The 14016-nt window shown below is 38.4% G+C and overlaps 2 protein-coding genes across 3 annotated transcripts in view; both read right to left on the bottom strand.

Moving 5' to 3' along the window:
- Positions 1-1521, bottom strand: part of LOC113671343 (uncharacterized) — a 3174-nt gene extending 1653 nt beyond the window's left edge. The window contains exon 1 of the mRNA XM_089192432.1: positions 1-1521. This exon is cut by the window's left edge and continues 1002 nt beyond it. Coding sequence (XP_089048558.1) covers positions 1-1157 — 1157 coding nt within the window. The 5' untranslated portion in view covers positions 1158-1521.
- LOC113683749 (bone morphogenetic protein 1) overlaps positions 1-12943 on the bottom strand; it is a 20530-nt gene extending 7587 nt beyond the window's left edge. Inside the window, exons 1-4 of one of the 2 annotated variants that reach the window (XM_027201031.2) lie at positions 6312-8093; positions 5242-5280; positions 4482-4626; positions 2093-2349 (exon numbers count right to left, since the gene is read on the bottom strand). In XM_027201031.2, coding sequence (XP_027056832.2) covers positions 2093-2349; positions 4482-4626; positions 5242-5280; positions 6312-6369 — 499 coding nt within the window. In that variant the 5' untranslated portion in view covers positions 6370-8093. Of the gene's footprint in view, positions 1-2092; positions 2350-4481; positions 4627-5241; positions 5281-6311 lie in introns of those variants that run through there. The other variant, XR_016182581.1, reaches the window with a different exon arrangement.
- Between the last annotated feature and the right edge of the window lie 1073 nt (positions 12944-14016).

Here is a 14016-nt window from a genome sequence, read left to right as displayed (position 1 = left end):
ATTAGTATACTTCTTCTGTGGTTCGGATCAGTCACCCTCCAGCAAGACGCTGAATAGTGTAAATCGTTACAATAAACACATCGTATTTCCGGCTTTTTCTTTGCTGTTTGGTCGTCTTTGGTTACTAACGAATTGGCGGTTGGATACTTGGGATTCTTGTTTTGGTACGGTGGAGGTTTCTGATTTCGATCTTCGGTGATTTTGACATTCTCGCTAACTTCTATTGCTTCAACTTCTCGTTTGATTACATCCATCAGTTCTTCAATTTTCCAAACAGCACTCGTCGTTTCTCTAGCGATTCTAACACGAAGTCCATTTGGAAGCTTAGACATAACCACTGGAATTAATAAACCGCCGTATTGATCAGAGGCAACGCCCAGTGAAGACAGGCCACGAATATGGACGCTGATTTTGTCGTACACAAATCTCAAAGAATTTGAACGCTCGGATGTCGAGCAGCTTGGCAATTTCAACAGTTCCTCCATGTGTGCGGAAATTATTTGTTGCGTTCTTCCGAACCTCTCATGTAAAATTTCGATTGCAGATTTGTAATTCGCTTCGGTCAAAGATAAACCTTGAATTGATCGAGAGGCAGGGCCTTCGAGGAGTGAATTGAGATAATTGAACTTATCGATAGGAGAAATTGCCATATTTTCATGCACTGCTGTCTTGTAAGAGTCCCAAAAGCTGGTCCACTTAGTTACATCTCCTCTAAATCTAGGTAATATCAACTTAGGTAACTTCGCTTTCGCTTGAACATTCATTGCTGTTGAAGCCACGCCAGGTAAACCTTGGCCGGGATTGATTTGGCTTTCTTGCGCGCTAGTTTCATTCTTCCCTTTTGTTAAGGCATCTTGTATGCTTTTCTGACATTCAACCACCCTTTCCAGGACCCTCTCTGAATCCTCGATCTCGTTTTGAATAGTTTCAACTTCACATAATGATAAAATACTTTCGTCAAGGCCTTCGACAAGTTTCAATTTGTTCTCCAGTAAACGATGCAATACGTCTAATTGTTTAATTTGTTCATTACTCAGCATACCTTCTGATCCGAGTATCTCGTTTGCTTCTCCAATCCTCTTGGTAAGGACACCTCTGTGGGCTCCTCGCGACGCTCTAAGCCTTTCTAGTTTCTCCTTCAGCTCCTTTTCGCTCATGATGCCGCTCGCTCTGATCGCTTGTCTTCTTCAATCGAATCGTTTAGCCAGTGAGTCCCGGCCCCACGTTGGGCGCCATGTTGTAAACTTCGAGACGTAATTTCTTGATTACTTTTATTGATTCGCACTTACTACCACATCTAACCCGTATCGTAAAACCTGAACTTTGTAACTCCTCATAAAGCACTCGTCTTCGCTTCGAAAAGGTACTAATCAAAGTCTATTATGTACATGTGATTATATTACTTGGCTCACGTGTCCGTCAATCAACAAAATCACTTCTGCACTGTACAAACAAAACAATATATCTCGTTACGTTAATCGTTCTCGCGGACGTCTCGCGTGGGACGTCTCAATGTTTCTTACACTCACTATCTTTCTGAATTTGCTGCAATTTCTAAGGGAATGAACCTTGATTAGTTTCGTTTGGTTTCTCTCGTCATTTTATGGACCTCTATATTCCCTAACAGAAACTCCTTTCGGTGTTTAAAAGGACTCTACTTAAACATGTTTAAAATACAACAGCAACAACAACAAGAAAACAGAGGAAACGTTGGGAATTTCTTTACATTATTTTCGCGAACGTCTTCAAGTCAGCCCCATAACTTATTGTGCTAGTTCCAATTCTCCTCGCTTGTGTTTAGGAAGCGGACTGTGACCGTGAGCTATGGAGGTTTTTCCTGTAACTCTTACTCATTCCCACTCTTTTTTCAGCCTGATTATGACACTGCATGTAAGTAGCGGAACCCCAATATCCATTTGCATCGAGCTATTTTGTGCGCGTCAATTATTCATAGCTTCTTGCGCAAATACATTTTTTTGTTTCTTGTTGTTGTACAGTATATTTACTTTCATCTTTGTTTGCAGTTGCTCAATTGTGCACTTTTTGGTTAGCTAGTTAGTTAGTGTGATTTTTTTGTAAATTTACTACTCACCAGCGCTGGAGCCACCAATAAAGGTGAGATTGAATCCACTGTAATGTTCAGTATCATCTGACACGAAACGGATGTAGGCAGTCGATCCCGAAACACTAGAGGCAATCCCACCGCTCCAATCGACGAACCAGAGATACTCGTATAAATAATTGAAACTGTATCGTCCACATGATTTGGATTGCACATCTAAATTATTGTAGGTGGCACCACTCTGAAAATGATCACATTTGCAATTCTCGCATCTTTCCAAGTCAAACCTGATAGAAAAATTGCACAAACAGTTAAACTGGCTTCCTTCCCTCACGAATCAACAGGGACCTTAAGCAAACCACGACGGCAACGACAACGAGGACATGGAAAAACAAAAGATCTAATTGACAGAACAATAGCTTAGCGCGTGCGTTTTAAAACTTTGTACATTTCTTAGCCGTCCCATGCAAAACAACAACGTGAAATCACCACAATTTGCGTCTTCTGCGAACCGAAACTGCGACGGCAAATTATTTTAATTTCCATTTGGAACTCAACGCTTCCTTTATACGTTATGCGGAAACTGAGGTGTGGCACCGTATGAGACGGTAAACACATGCAGCCATTTTTGAAATTCTAATTAAAGGCAGAAATGTATTTTTTAATCCAAGTCTTCCCTGGCGTTGCCGTCCTGACTAGCCGATGGGGCGATGGGGTTGGGGATAGGGGGGGAGGGAAGAGATAGATTTTTGCTTTTCAGGGGAATGAAAGGGAGATGAGTCGTCGAAACAGTATAAAGGGGGAACTGTAAATTGACGGCAATTTATCTGCAGAGTTTAGCTCGTGATCGCTCATTAAACACAACAGGAGTGCCCCATCTTTACCTGTTCATCCCAAAACAAAGTTCAATTAAAATACAAATTGTTGCAATGTTAAAACACGCGCCAATGCATGAGTGGTGTAAAGGCCGGTCTTTGAGCAACTGGTTTGACTCCATTTTATCCTGGCGTTCGCACCAAATTTAGACAGCTAGATGCCTCGCCTAATCTTAGACGCTCGTATAGACCCGAAAATTAGACAAAATTCCATAAAACACACTTATTAACCAGGTTATTTTTGTAAGTTTTCATACCTCCCGATCAACTTACACGCTCATGAAGCAAATTTATCTGTTCCCTTTTAATGTTCTGCATTATTCTTATGATTTCCCCCCTCCCCCCCCCCCCCCCCCCCACTGGCAGTCAATTTTATTTAGTCTTCCCTTTATACTCTGTTAGCGACGACTGATTCTTCCTCTGTTGCCCTGAAAACCATGTTATCCTTCCAAAAATCCTCCGAACCACTAAACCTTACGACGCGAAAGTGTCGTATTTTATGAGGCAAAGTCGTCGTGATAGGGAAAATTGGTAGGGGGTGGATTTGTAGTTGAGCGACACCTTAGTGACACAATGATGATTATATCTTATTAGCCGTTTTGGTGTGTAGTATCTGCGCACTTTTAAGAGCTGTGCCGTATATTGACGAGCCCGCAGGGCGAGTCAAAATACAAAAGTCGAGTCAAATATTTAGCAATTCCACGCACCAAAACGTCTAATAAGCTATTTATCATCCAACTGCTTTATTTCATGCGCATTTCTTATATGGCGGTAAAAGCGAACCAGATAGAGGAACGTCACAAGCGCAGTCGACCTGTTAAGCAGGTTTTTTTTATAGCACAAAATAACAACCTGTCCAAATTCGCTTGATTCTCGCGTTATTTGTACTCTACTTACTACAGTGGATAATAAATGGAATAATTCAGGTTGTAGAAAGTGATTCCCCGCCCGGCCCCAGTCCGCGCGATTATCCATATGAGTTTGACTTTCGCGCGGATTATGCAAATGAAAAGCGTGAGCTCGACTTAAAATGCAATCGCGAGTATGTTCTTATGCCAGCGCATTCCAAAGTCGTCATGTATTTTGTTCTTTTGTCGATTGTTTCGTATTCCCTATGCCATTAGCGTTTTCTATTTTATTTCCAATCTTGTAATTAGTTGTTCCGTCCGTAATGTATTATGTTCGTAACACTTTGTTTAGAAACCACTGGCAATCACATGTATGTAGAAGAGTTCAATCGAGTCGTCAAGAATTAAACTCCTCTTGAATTTATTGCTGTTGCTTTGGTTATACAGGTATCTTCACCGAGTAAAGAGGTGCAAGGCGTGCTCGCCTTGTCTGCATCAGATCAAATGTGCACATTCCTCGTTAATGCATCAATAAGCTAACCCTCAAAATATCTGAAGCTTTGAAACTCTATATCGTATTTTTAAAGGAATGCGAAAGGGTGAGAACAGAGGAACCTTTCTTGTCTATTTTCCATAATTTTCTAGGTTTGTTTTGGAGAGTGGAATTTTTTAGCTGGCTACCGACGATATACTTACTTGTAAAAACGAAAACCAATTGCTGCATATGTGTCGGGAACTTCAATTTTCCAACACTTTGTCTCATTCACGCCATAATTACCTGACGAGGGATATATGAGGCTGCCGCTGGATGCAGTGATGTTTATTAAACCATTGGGACAAACTGTTTTGCAAAAAAAAAATGTGGAAACAACGTATTATTCTCTCTAATATTAAATGTTGCCATCTGTTTTGGCAACGTGTAACTGTATCGATAAACGTCATTTACCCCAGCAGGTTTCAGTTAACCTCTGCGCTCGTCAATAAAGGAAAATAATTCTTATCTACGTGATGAGAAATACGTACTAAAAGGCGTGAAATAAATTTTCATTCACAGGCTTGTCGAAAAAGCCGCGAGCCAGTCAAATTCCTTGTATAGCATTTTTCAAGCGTGAGGAAAACGATACGTCCAAGCTGGAAGCAAATTGTTAAAAAATTGTAAACAACACACTTGTTATGGATAAACAAAAAAATAAATCTAATTATCGAGAGACAATTGCGCAATCATGAGGAAATGATCACGTGCTGTAATGAGCAAGACTCTTCCTTGAGTTTCTCGCGGAAAACATGAATGTTGATTGACTAAAATTATATTAATATTCTTGCACAGGTGAAAAGCGGGTGGTCATGCCGGATGTACTCTGACATAAAGTGAGAACGTTCTTTACATATAAGGATCTCTCATCGTGTTGTGTCAAAAACTAAAACACTTAGCTTGAGTATTGAAGACGGGACTTACTTGAATCACATGTTCCTTCTTTGAGGAGAAGCGCCAGAACTACGATAGGACGAAAAAAAAGTGACATTACGCGTTAGTAAATTAGAGGTATGTTGTACCATTAGCTTTTATGTTAATCTAGCATTGATAAATGTAAAGCGAGCCAAAAATTGGAATTGCATCCGTTGATTGAGCAGGAGAATGGAGACCAATGCAGGGTCGAAATTGACATAAAACAGTGAAAATCTATACTACTTCCGGAAGGGTTTTTCCTTACGATCACACTAACATTATTCTTTATGTTTAAACGGAAAGATGCAGATAGACCGGCGGTTAGAAAGTTAAGCTAACGTTAACACGATTCTTCACTCTTTGCTCGCAAAGTTCCTTGATAAACTTGTCCTAAAAGCGATGCTGCTGTCCTAGTATACTAAATCTTCAGCCCTTTGCCACTTTTTAATTCGATGGCATTCATAACACACCAACGAATTTGCATCTGTTGTTGCTATGTATATGGATGCTGCATGTAAACTAATGTCAGAAGATTACCAATAAATTATTGTACAACGCGTTTTGACCTTCATAAACTTGCCTTAATCCGGTCATCAATCAAATTGAAATGGCCAGAATATGTCAAGTTCTATCGCACAACAAAAACACTTAGATAGATATTGTATTGAACTTTGTTCTTAGCACTAAGCTACATTTACATTTGTAAGCCGTATATTTCAGTTTACTGATATTGAGTGATCACTATTTACTTTAAAGATTCTTCAAATGCATCGCGGTACCAAACGAACCAACGGCAAATACGAATGAATCCTGTGTCTTGATGATAATGCCAATCATATGCATCTCACTGCACTGACGCTTTTTGAATGAAAATATTCATTCAATCGTTTATTTTGTTAAGAGTCGCTTCCCAAATTCAAGAGTATTCGTCTCAAGATTTTTCCAGGAAACCGGCTTAGTTCTGATTACTCCCTATCTGAGTCAGGTAACAGCATCGCTGACAGAAATAAAGGTTTATCGCGATCACAGCCCTCTTGTTTCTACGTTAGTAGTGTTGGTTCTACATAAAAAGTACTGACCTGTGAACCTTACTACTCGAACCAAATTCGTCTTCTGTCTTTCTTCCCAAAACACCATGACTTGTAGATAAAAGTGAGTTGAAATTCTCTGCCAAAAATACTGATTCTTCGACTTCGCGTATTTTGCTGTCGACCGGTCGCACAAAAGTGGTGCTCTGAACCAACCGAGTTAATAAAAAGCTTTTTCAGTAACCAAGCAACCAGGAAAAAACATCCCACCTATTTTGGAAACGACAGTAGTTTTGACAGTCCGAACAAAGAGGCGCAAATTATATATTTTTTTATTCAAACGTTATGTATGCATGATGTTACGCACAACAGTAGAGTAGCATGAATAAGACCCCTTTTGGTTAATATTTTGCATTTCAAGCTTCCAATTGTAAACACAACTTGTTTTACATTAAATAACTGTCACTAAAATAATCAAGTTTAAGGCTACAATTTTTGTTAAGGTTCTGCGCAGTCCATCACATGTAGCAATAATCAAGTTTGGGCTATATAGCATAGTTTTTCGTCACCAGGAAAATTGTGTTCCCCGAAAGATTTGTTCAACGGCATCTCTACAGTTTTCTCCTAACAGATGGTATGATTTACACAGCTTCAAACTTCATCATGTTTACAGGTTCTTAGATGAAGGAAACAATACCGGAAACAATACGTCGCTTTTGGGATTACGGTTTGTTTAAGGAAAGTTGGGGGTTACACGGAGATCTTTCCTCAACTAGTTTTCAAATAGCTAAGAGAGTGACAATAAGTAGGAAATGTATCTTTATTTAGCGACGATTATATTTCCGTATTAACCCATAAAAAGTGAATACGAATACTAGATCCTTAAAGAAAAGAATTGTTTTCGCCATTGTGTTCCTCATGAAAGAACTGCATACATAATTAAGTATGAGGTTACACACAAATCTGTGAGGTACTCGATGTCCAGCCTTATTCGAATAAAAGAAACAACTTTCAATCATTAAAACTGCATTTTGAATTATCTCAACAATGGTTTTTCTTAAAGTGCAAGAGAATAAGCTTCGTGGCCTCGCTTTTGAGTAAAATATAAAACTTGTTTTACGCATCAGTGACGGGTCCAAGAAGGCTGATTCACATGAAAATGAAAGAATGACATTTGAGCCCGCCACAAAAAAAATAAGTCTCTTAGTGATATTACAACCTTGCGGTTGATTGTATTCATTCGAAACTCTGTTTTTCTAAACAAATACAACTTTTTTAAGGACTTGTAGTACTAAAACTGTTATGTCCCAGTAATTAAGAGGGAACTTATAGGCATATTAGCGTCGCCCTTTCATTTCAACAATGGAGTGTTAAAACAGGCCACTAGGAATGTTAATTACAACCTAATAAACTTTGTGTAGATAACAAAAACTACACCGAACAGAAACAGAGACCGATCTAACTAAGAACTGTTTCTTTCTGTACCATGTTTTGACTTTTTACTCTTACTGATGTCTTCTACTCTGACTGTAAGTTTTTTTCCCTCTATACTGCTTCCGAGAAGTTAATCTTAGAGAAAGGCAGTCATTCATATTTAACAAATGAAGTTTTGTTAGTGTTTGTTTATCTGTTTCTGTTTCCATTAATTTTAATTTGGAAATGCGTAATATTGCAAGTAGCGGTGAAATTGCGGCTGAAAAGTTCCGTAAGGAAAGGGTCCAGACATATTTGAGCATTGAGACTTGCAAAACATTCTTTTTCAGGAATCAAAATTTACTAGACAACTTTCCCAATCTCCTCAAGCGACATTCTTAACAAAAAAAAAACAAAAACAAAAAGCTGGTGCTGAGCGACTGGGCACGACGATAGTCATACGCGAGGGACTAGTGATGAGTATTCTCATCCTCTCTTTTGCACCAACCTTTTTCTTTTTCTTTTTTTCCCTTTTTTTTTTCAATAAAGTAACCCTGTGCTACGCCGTAGGGAAGGCCTACTTTTGGCGGCGTTTTGTCGACCATCATATTACTTGGTTTGCCAAAGAAAGGCAAATTATTACGTAAGTACAAATTTAAAAGCTTAAGTGTCCGAAGAAGATATCTAACGAACTAATTTGACAGAGGTTATCGATGGGGCTAACCGTAAGCTGTAAAATGGCAATACAAACAAACAAACAAACAAACAAACAAGCAAACAAAAAACAAAACAAAACAAAATTAGCTGTTAGGCGTAAAAATTGAAAAAATTAAACCGTAAGTCTGAAAAAAGGTAATCATAAAAATACTCCTTTAATCTCAACAGAAAAAAATTAACCGATAGCCGTACAATGACCTTTAGACATCAGCCGAACAATCCATCATCCTATTAGAAACGTCTTGATAGAGTTCGAATCCAACGTGACAACTCTCAGATATAAATTTGGGGCAACTGTTAAATGATTTAATCGTTCTTTATTGTTCTTCTTCCTTATTTACCTGTCTTTTCTTTTTTTTTTACCTTTTTTTTTTTTTTTGGCACCATGTTCTGCAATTTCATATATTTGAGATTACTCCTCCCCACTCCCCGGGAAAACCACGAGAATTTGACTGTCGTCTGTGTCCGGGAGTGGAAATTTGAACTTTGTTAGGTTGTGGTGGGAAATTTGAACCGGAAGTGTCAAGTCTTTCTGAGGAATACAAGTGTCTTTTAAGATGAAAGTGCCTAAAGGTAATAGGCTCAGAATTCGAAGTAAAAGGTCTGAAAGGTCTGGATTTTAAAGTTTGGTAAATAAATAGTCACCGTCGTTGATTTACTTTTTAAAAAAGTGTTGCCATCAAATCCCGGTAGTTGGGTGGGGTATTCTCAAAAGTTTAAAAGCCGGGGGGGGGGGGTTTACCAGGGAAGGATGTTGAAACTTTGATTGGTTGACGCATAATAGCAATCTAGAATGCAGCGAATCAAAATGAATCAAACCAAAGATTTTAGTTCGCTAGGGAGGGGTCTTTCCCTCTTGTCCAGCTGAGTGTTGCTCTGCAGTGCATGCGGCCATATAATCAAATCTTTTTAGGAATTTCCAAACAGTGAAGACAATCCCACGATGATAATCAAAGATCTCAAGAAAACACATTCTTTTTTCTTCAAAGAAATTGTCTCAAAGAGCGCTATAAAATCAGCTCAGTCGAACATTTAGCTGCTTATATTATCAGGTTGAACTGTCGATCGCATCTGTGTAAGCATTCCAAGTTGACAGAGAATGATTTTCTTCAACGCTTGTCTGTTTCGAGACAGTCTCCAAGCAAACGCAAAAGGATCCAGAGCGCACTTAATGAACATTAGATCGAGACAAACTTTTTGAAAAATGACGATTGCCTTGTACCGCTGACATGGATCACAATATTCCATCAGGTAGTATGAAATTGTAGCAAAAACTGCCGGAATGGTAGAAAATATAACAAAAATGAGCAACACTCTGCAAAATTTATTCTGGAGGGCAACTATTTTATCGACTTCGTCCGTATTGGCGCGCCCTGGATTGTTGACGGCTCTTCGCAGATTCAAGGATCTCTTGGTCTGATCATGAAAAGCGAAGTACAACAAGATGTAAGAAACAACAAGCAGGGTTGAGTTAACAGTTGAGTTGAGATATAGGTCCACCTTGAAAACAATTTCCATGGACACGTTTGCGTGAGGAAGTATTGAAAATATAGACGCGTTTATTGAAATGACGGCGATGAGAACTTGAGCGCGTTGCATAGTTATCCAGCTTTTGTATTTCGTTGGTCGAAAGACAGCGATGAAGTAATCGACAGCTAGAGCGAAAACCATTCCGAAGGAAACGTTAAGCGTGAGCAAGGAGAATGAAGATCCAACTTTTGCGAGGTTTGGCAAATTAGGTTTTCCGAAGTAGTCATTGTACTCGAGGGTTGCAAAAATTGGCTCAACAATGAGCCCGGTGAAAACATTCGCCACTGACATCGCAATGAGAAACGAGGACGAAGGAGCACGAAACGCTCTCAGTGGGTCCACGTAAGCTGTTAAAACTAAAAATCCATTGCTGACGACTGTTATGGGAGCTAATATTATTTTGAACACTGCAAAAACTAACAGCTCTGGTTGCATCGAAGATCCGGTGGTAGTATTCAAGTGATCGGTCAAGTTTGAAAAACTCATCATTGTAGCCGTAGAAAACGATGTTGAAGCTTTTTGACTACTTAGGAAATGTGATAAAAAATTGATTCTAAGAATCCCTTTTAATATGAAAATCTGTCCTTAAAAGCAAATAAAGCTGGCCCCATTCACAGCAATAACCGAAGTCGTGTCAGTTAATGTTTATTGAAGTGTCAGCCGATAGTTTGAATGCGTATTAAAAAAAGTGACTTGAATAGAAATAGCTTCATTGGCGGTAAGGTCTCTGACAGATATTAGTCGGCTCAAAAAAAGAAATTGCAAGCAAATACTGACAGTCACATTATTTCAATTATATAACTTCTGTTGTGCAGGGTAATACTTCCGCAGAATAATGATAAATACGGAACAATCAGAAAAGAACAAAAAAACAGGAATGTAATGTCGTTGAAGGTGGATTGTAGAATTTGTGAAGAGTAAATTTTAAGCTATCCTTGACGTCAATAATTCTTATGTTCAAACAGTTGCCTAAACCTGTATTTAGACTTTTTAAGGCATAAAGGAAAAATCGAAACAAAGTTTGCTTTCATTGTGCTATCGCAGTTTTTTTTTTCTTCCCAAGCTGGAGAGAAACAGCAATGGAAAGTATGTACCTAGCAGTGGCTAGTGTTCGCGTGAAAATGGACCGTGCGTGCGTGCAAATGGACAGCTCTTGCGTGGCAATTAAGTCAATGGCCATTCTCGATCCACTGAATCGACACACATCCTGCGAGAAGTATTTAAAAAAAAAGAAAATTCGATTCGTAGTTTCCTGTCGACTCTAATTTAAGGTTAAATCAAATTGAGAATAGCACTCAATTAAAAAAGAAAAAAACACTCCAAAATTTTTGAAAGCTCTCTGTCAAATGTACTCGATGCTTAGTCACCACAGGCCGGATTTTTTTGGGATCCATTGCTCACCTAAATATTGTGGGAGATTTTTCTGAATGGAAAAACATGTAATTTTTCTAATCATGTAATCTCCTTAAGGCAAAGGAAAATCTCCTTCTCCGAGGAAATTATAATTTTTCGCTGCCGCAAATTATCAATTGACCTCTGCAGCTTAATTTGTTGTCATTCATTTCTCATGTGAAAATCTTTTTAATTGTGTTGGAACTATTTCGCTGTGATTTCATTGGTTATAAAAACAAAATATATAAAAGAGCGGAAGGTAGGATGAGCCGAAGGAAATCCCTCGAAATAAATGATATGTATTTTTTCGGTATTCAAGGTTCGGCTAGGGCATTTTTCTAGGCTGCAGGCGCTAGTTAATTAGGCGAAAAGCTTTTCATTTCAGAAATGTTTTCTTAAAGCAAATAGTCGACCTCATGTTGGCATATCTACATTAGCAAAGTGATTAATTTTATTCGCAAGGTTCCGTAAAATATATTTGGTTTGAAAAAGCAGGATTTTATTCCTTATAATATTGAAAACGAAACCAATTTGTTTTCGAGATATCTAGAGCAATCTAAATTACCTTTGGATTAAGAGAAAATCGTTCATGTGTAAAGTAAAGTTAATGATAACATTTCAAATATATGCTAATGGTAGCATCAGGGAGTCTATCAAGAGCACCTTCGTTTGTTGCATGTGTCACGAGTTTTTCAGTACTTGCAATCATCATAACAGTACCGGATTTTAACAATGATTATCGCTTAAAAAACCACATATACATCTGAAATAATTGTACTCGTCAAACAGAATCTACAAACGCGTTCGCATGGAAGGAAGTTAAATTCCTTATTCGAACTTCTCCTTTGCAAATTAAATTGATACTTCCTTTTTGTTGGGAAACGACTTAAAAAAGTTCTGCTGCTATAGCAGATACAAGTCCCGTAAACAAGTACAAGTCCTGCTAAAATAGAGTGCATTTCGATTCTGTGTCCTATAACCGAAACCAACATAATCACATCAACCAATCACAACAGAGCTTTATATCACATGGAACCAATGAGAACTCAAACTGCATACAATCGTCTCTTTTGTCCAACCTCTTTTAATTCCGGTTTGCAACCATGCGCAAATCCGGAGATTATCTACAGGACATAAATTTTAACCTGTGTTTGCTCGCCGCTAGAATACGAGCTCACTGACACACAAGAAAGAGCAGCGGTATGAGACATTTCATGAAAGGCATGTGGAAATTCGTAACTGTAACCTGACACCTTTTGAAAACTTCCAGCCACGCCCGCGAACCATATGAGCAATTTATTCCTGTTATAATTGCCGAGAGTATTTTTAAGAGCCGTTTTGGGGGTAGAAAGACCTGAAGAGCTAATTGGGGAATTAGCAATTATCTTTGGATGAGTTGGGCTACAAGGGCCTAATTTTGTCTCTGTTGTTGCTTTCTAGAATTTTTTTACTTTTTATGTTTATTGATCATGAGCACTAGCTCGCGGATCCATACGAGGCGATTATCTGCTTGCTTTTCGACGTCTTCCTTCTCGTTTTAGATCACTATGATAAACACAGCTAACAGTAAACAAATAGAGAAACTGCTTCTTTCAGTCAGGTGGGCGGCGCTTGGATCAATGGAGCTTGGCGTTACCGGTTTCAATGATTCGTCTGTTTAAAATTATGTTCCAAATAAAATAAATCAGTTTTTTCTTGTCACAATTTAACATAATTTGCGTAATTAAGGCTTCAAAGTGTAGGTTAGTTTATTACTCAATGATCGCTTTTACAATAAAGAGATAAATTTCGTGACAGAAGATGCAAAAACTTTAAATAAATTGTAACAAATATCTTTTCGCTTCAACTGCATTCAATTTTTCTAAAACAAAGGATGAGCGTAAGTACGGCAAACATATGTGTGGATTTTTCTATTATAATCTAAAAGAGATGAAACATACCATAAACAGTAAAAAGTGTTTCATTCCACCGACAATGTGATCGTTCACGTGACAATGAAGCAACCAGACCCCTACACTCTCCACGGTTCCAAAGACTCCCGGGAGGAGATCGCAAACGTCTTCGTGGTGATAGCCGATATGTTTCTGTTCGTAAATAAATGAATTAAAAAAATGTTTGCGTGAAGAAGAATTTCCTCTGTAGGCATCCTCTTCCAAAAATATACTTGCTAATTGATGAGCCCGGAGACTTTGAGACAAAGGCTAAATTTGCTTAATAAGACAAACGCGGCTTTTCAACAGGGACATTTAGCACCGCGTTTACCTGAATCGTGAATGGCAATAGCGACCACGTGATCACAATTTTCCCTCTATTTTTTCACCGCGTTTGCCGGTTGCACTTTGCCGTTTATATGTGAAAGTAAGCTCTCTCGCGTTTGCCGTGAACGTAAGATTTTCTCCCCTTTTTTCTCACAGAGTAGAAATTAATCGTCGGAAAAGTACACCAAAACTATCCCCTGTAAGTCATAGAGATGAAGTTTCATGTTGAAAATCCTTCAAGCTAAAGTAGTAAGGTTCACGTTATTTCACGTGAAACGTGAAAGGGCAAGCTGAAGTTTAAACTGCAACACTGTTGTGATTTTGGTTTTCGTCAGTTGCCGTAAACATTAAATTCACTTTTACTAACCATGTCAGGATTTTATTTAAACAAGTGTACAGCTGATTTCTATCACCTTTAGACCACGAAATTATGGTTATTTTTCTAT

Source organism: Pocillopora damicornis, chromosome 13 (genome assembly GCF_964200805.1).
Source record: "Pocillopora damicornis chromosome 13, jaPocDami1.2, whole genome shotgun sequence".
NCBI lineage: Eukaryota > Metazoa > Cnidaria > Anthozoa > Scleractinia > Pocilloporidae > Pocillopora > Pocillopora damicornis.
This window is presented reverse-complemented; position numbering and strand designations above follow the sequence as displayed.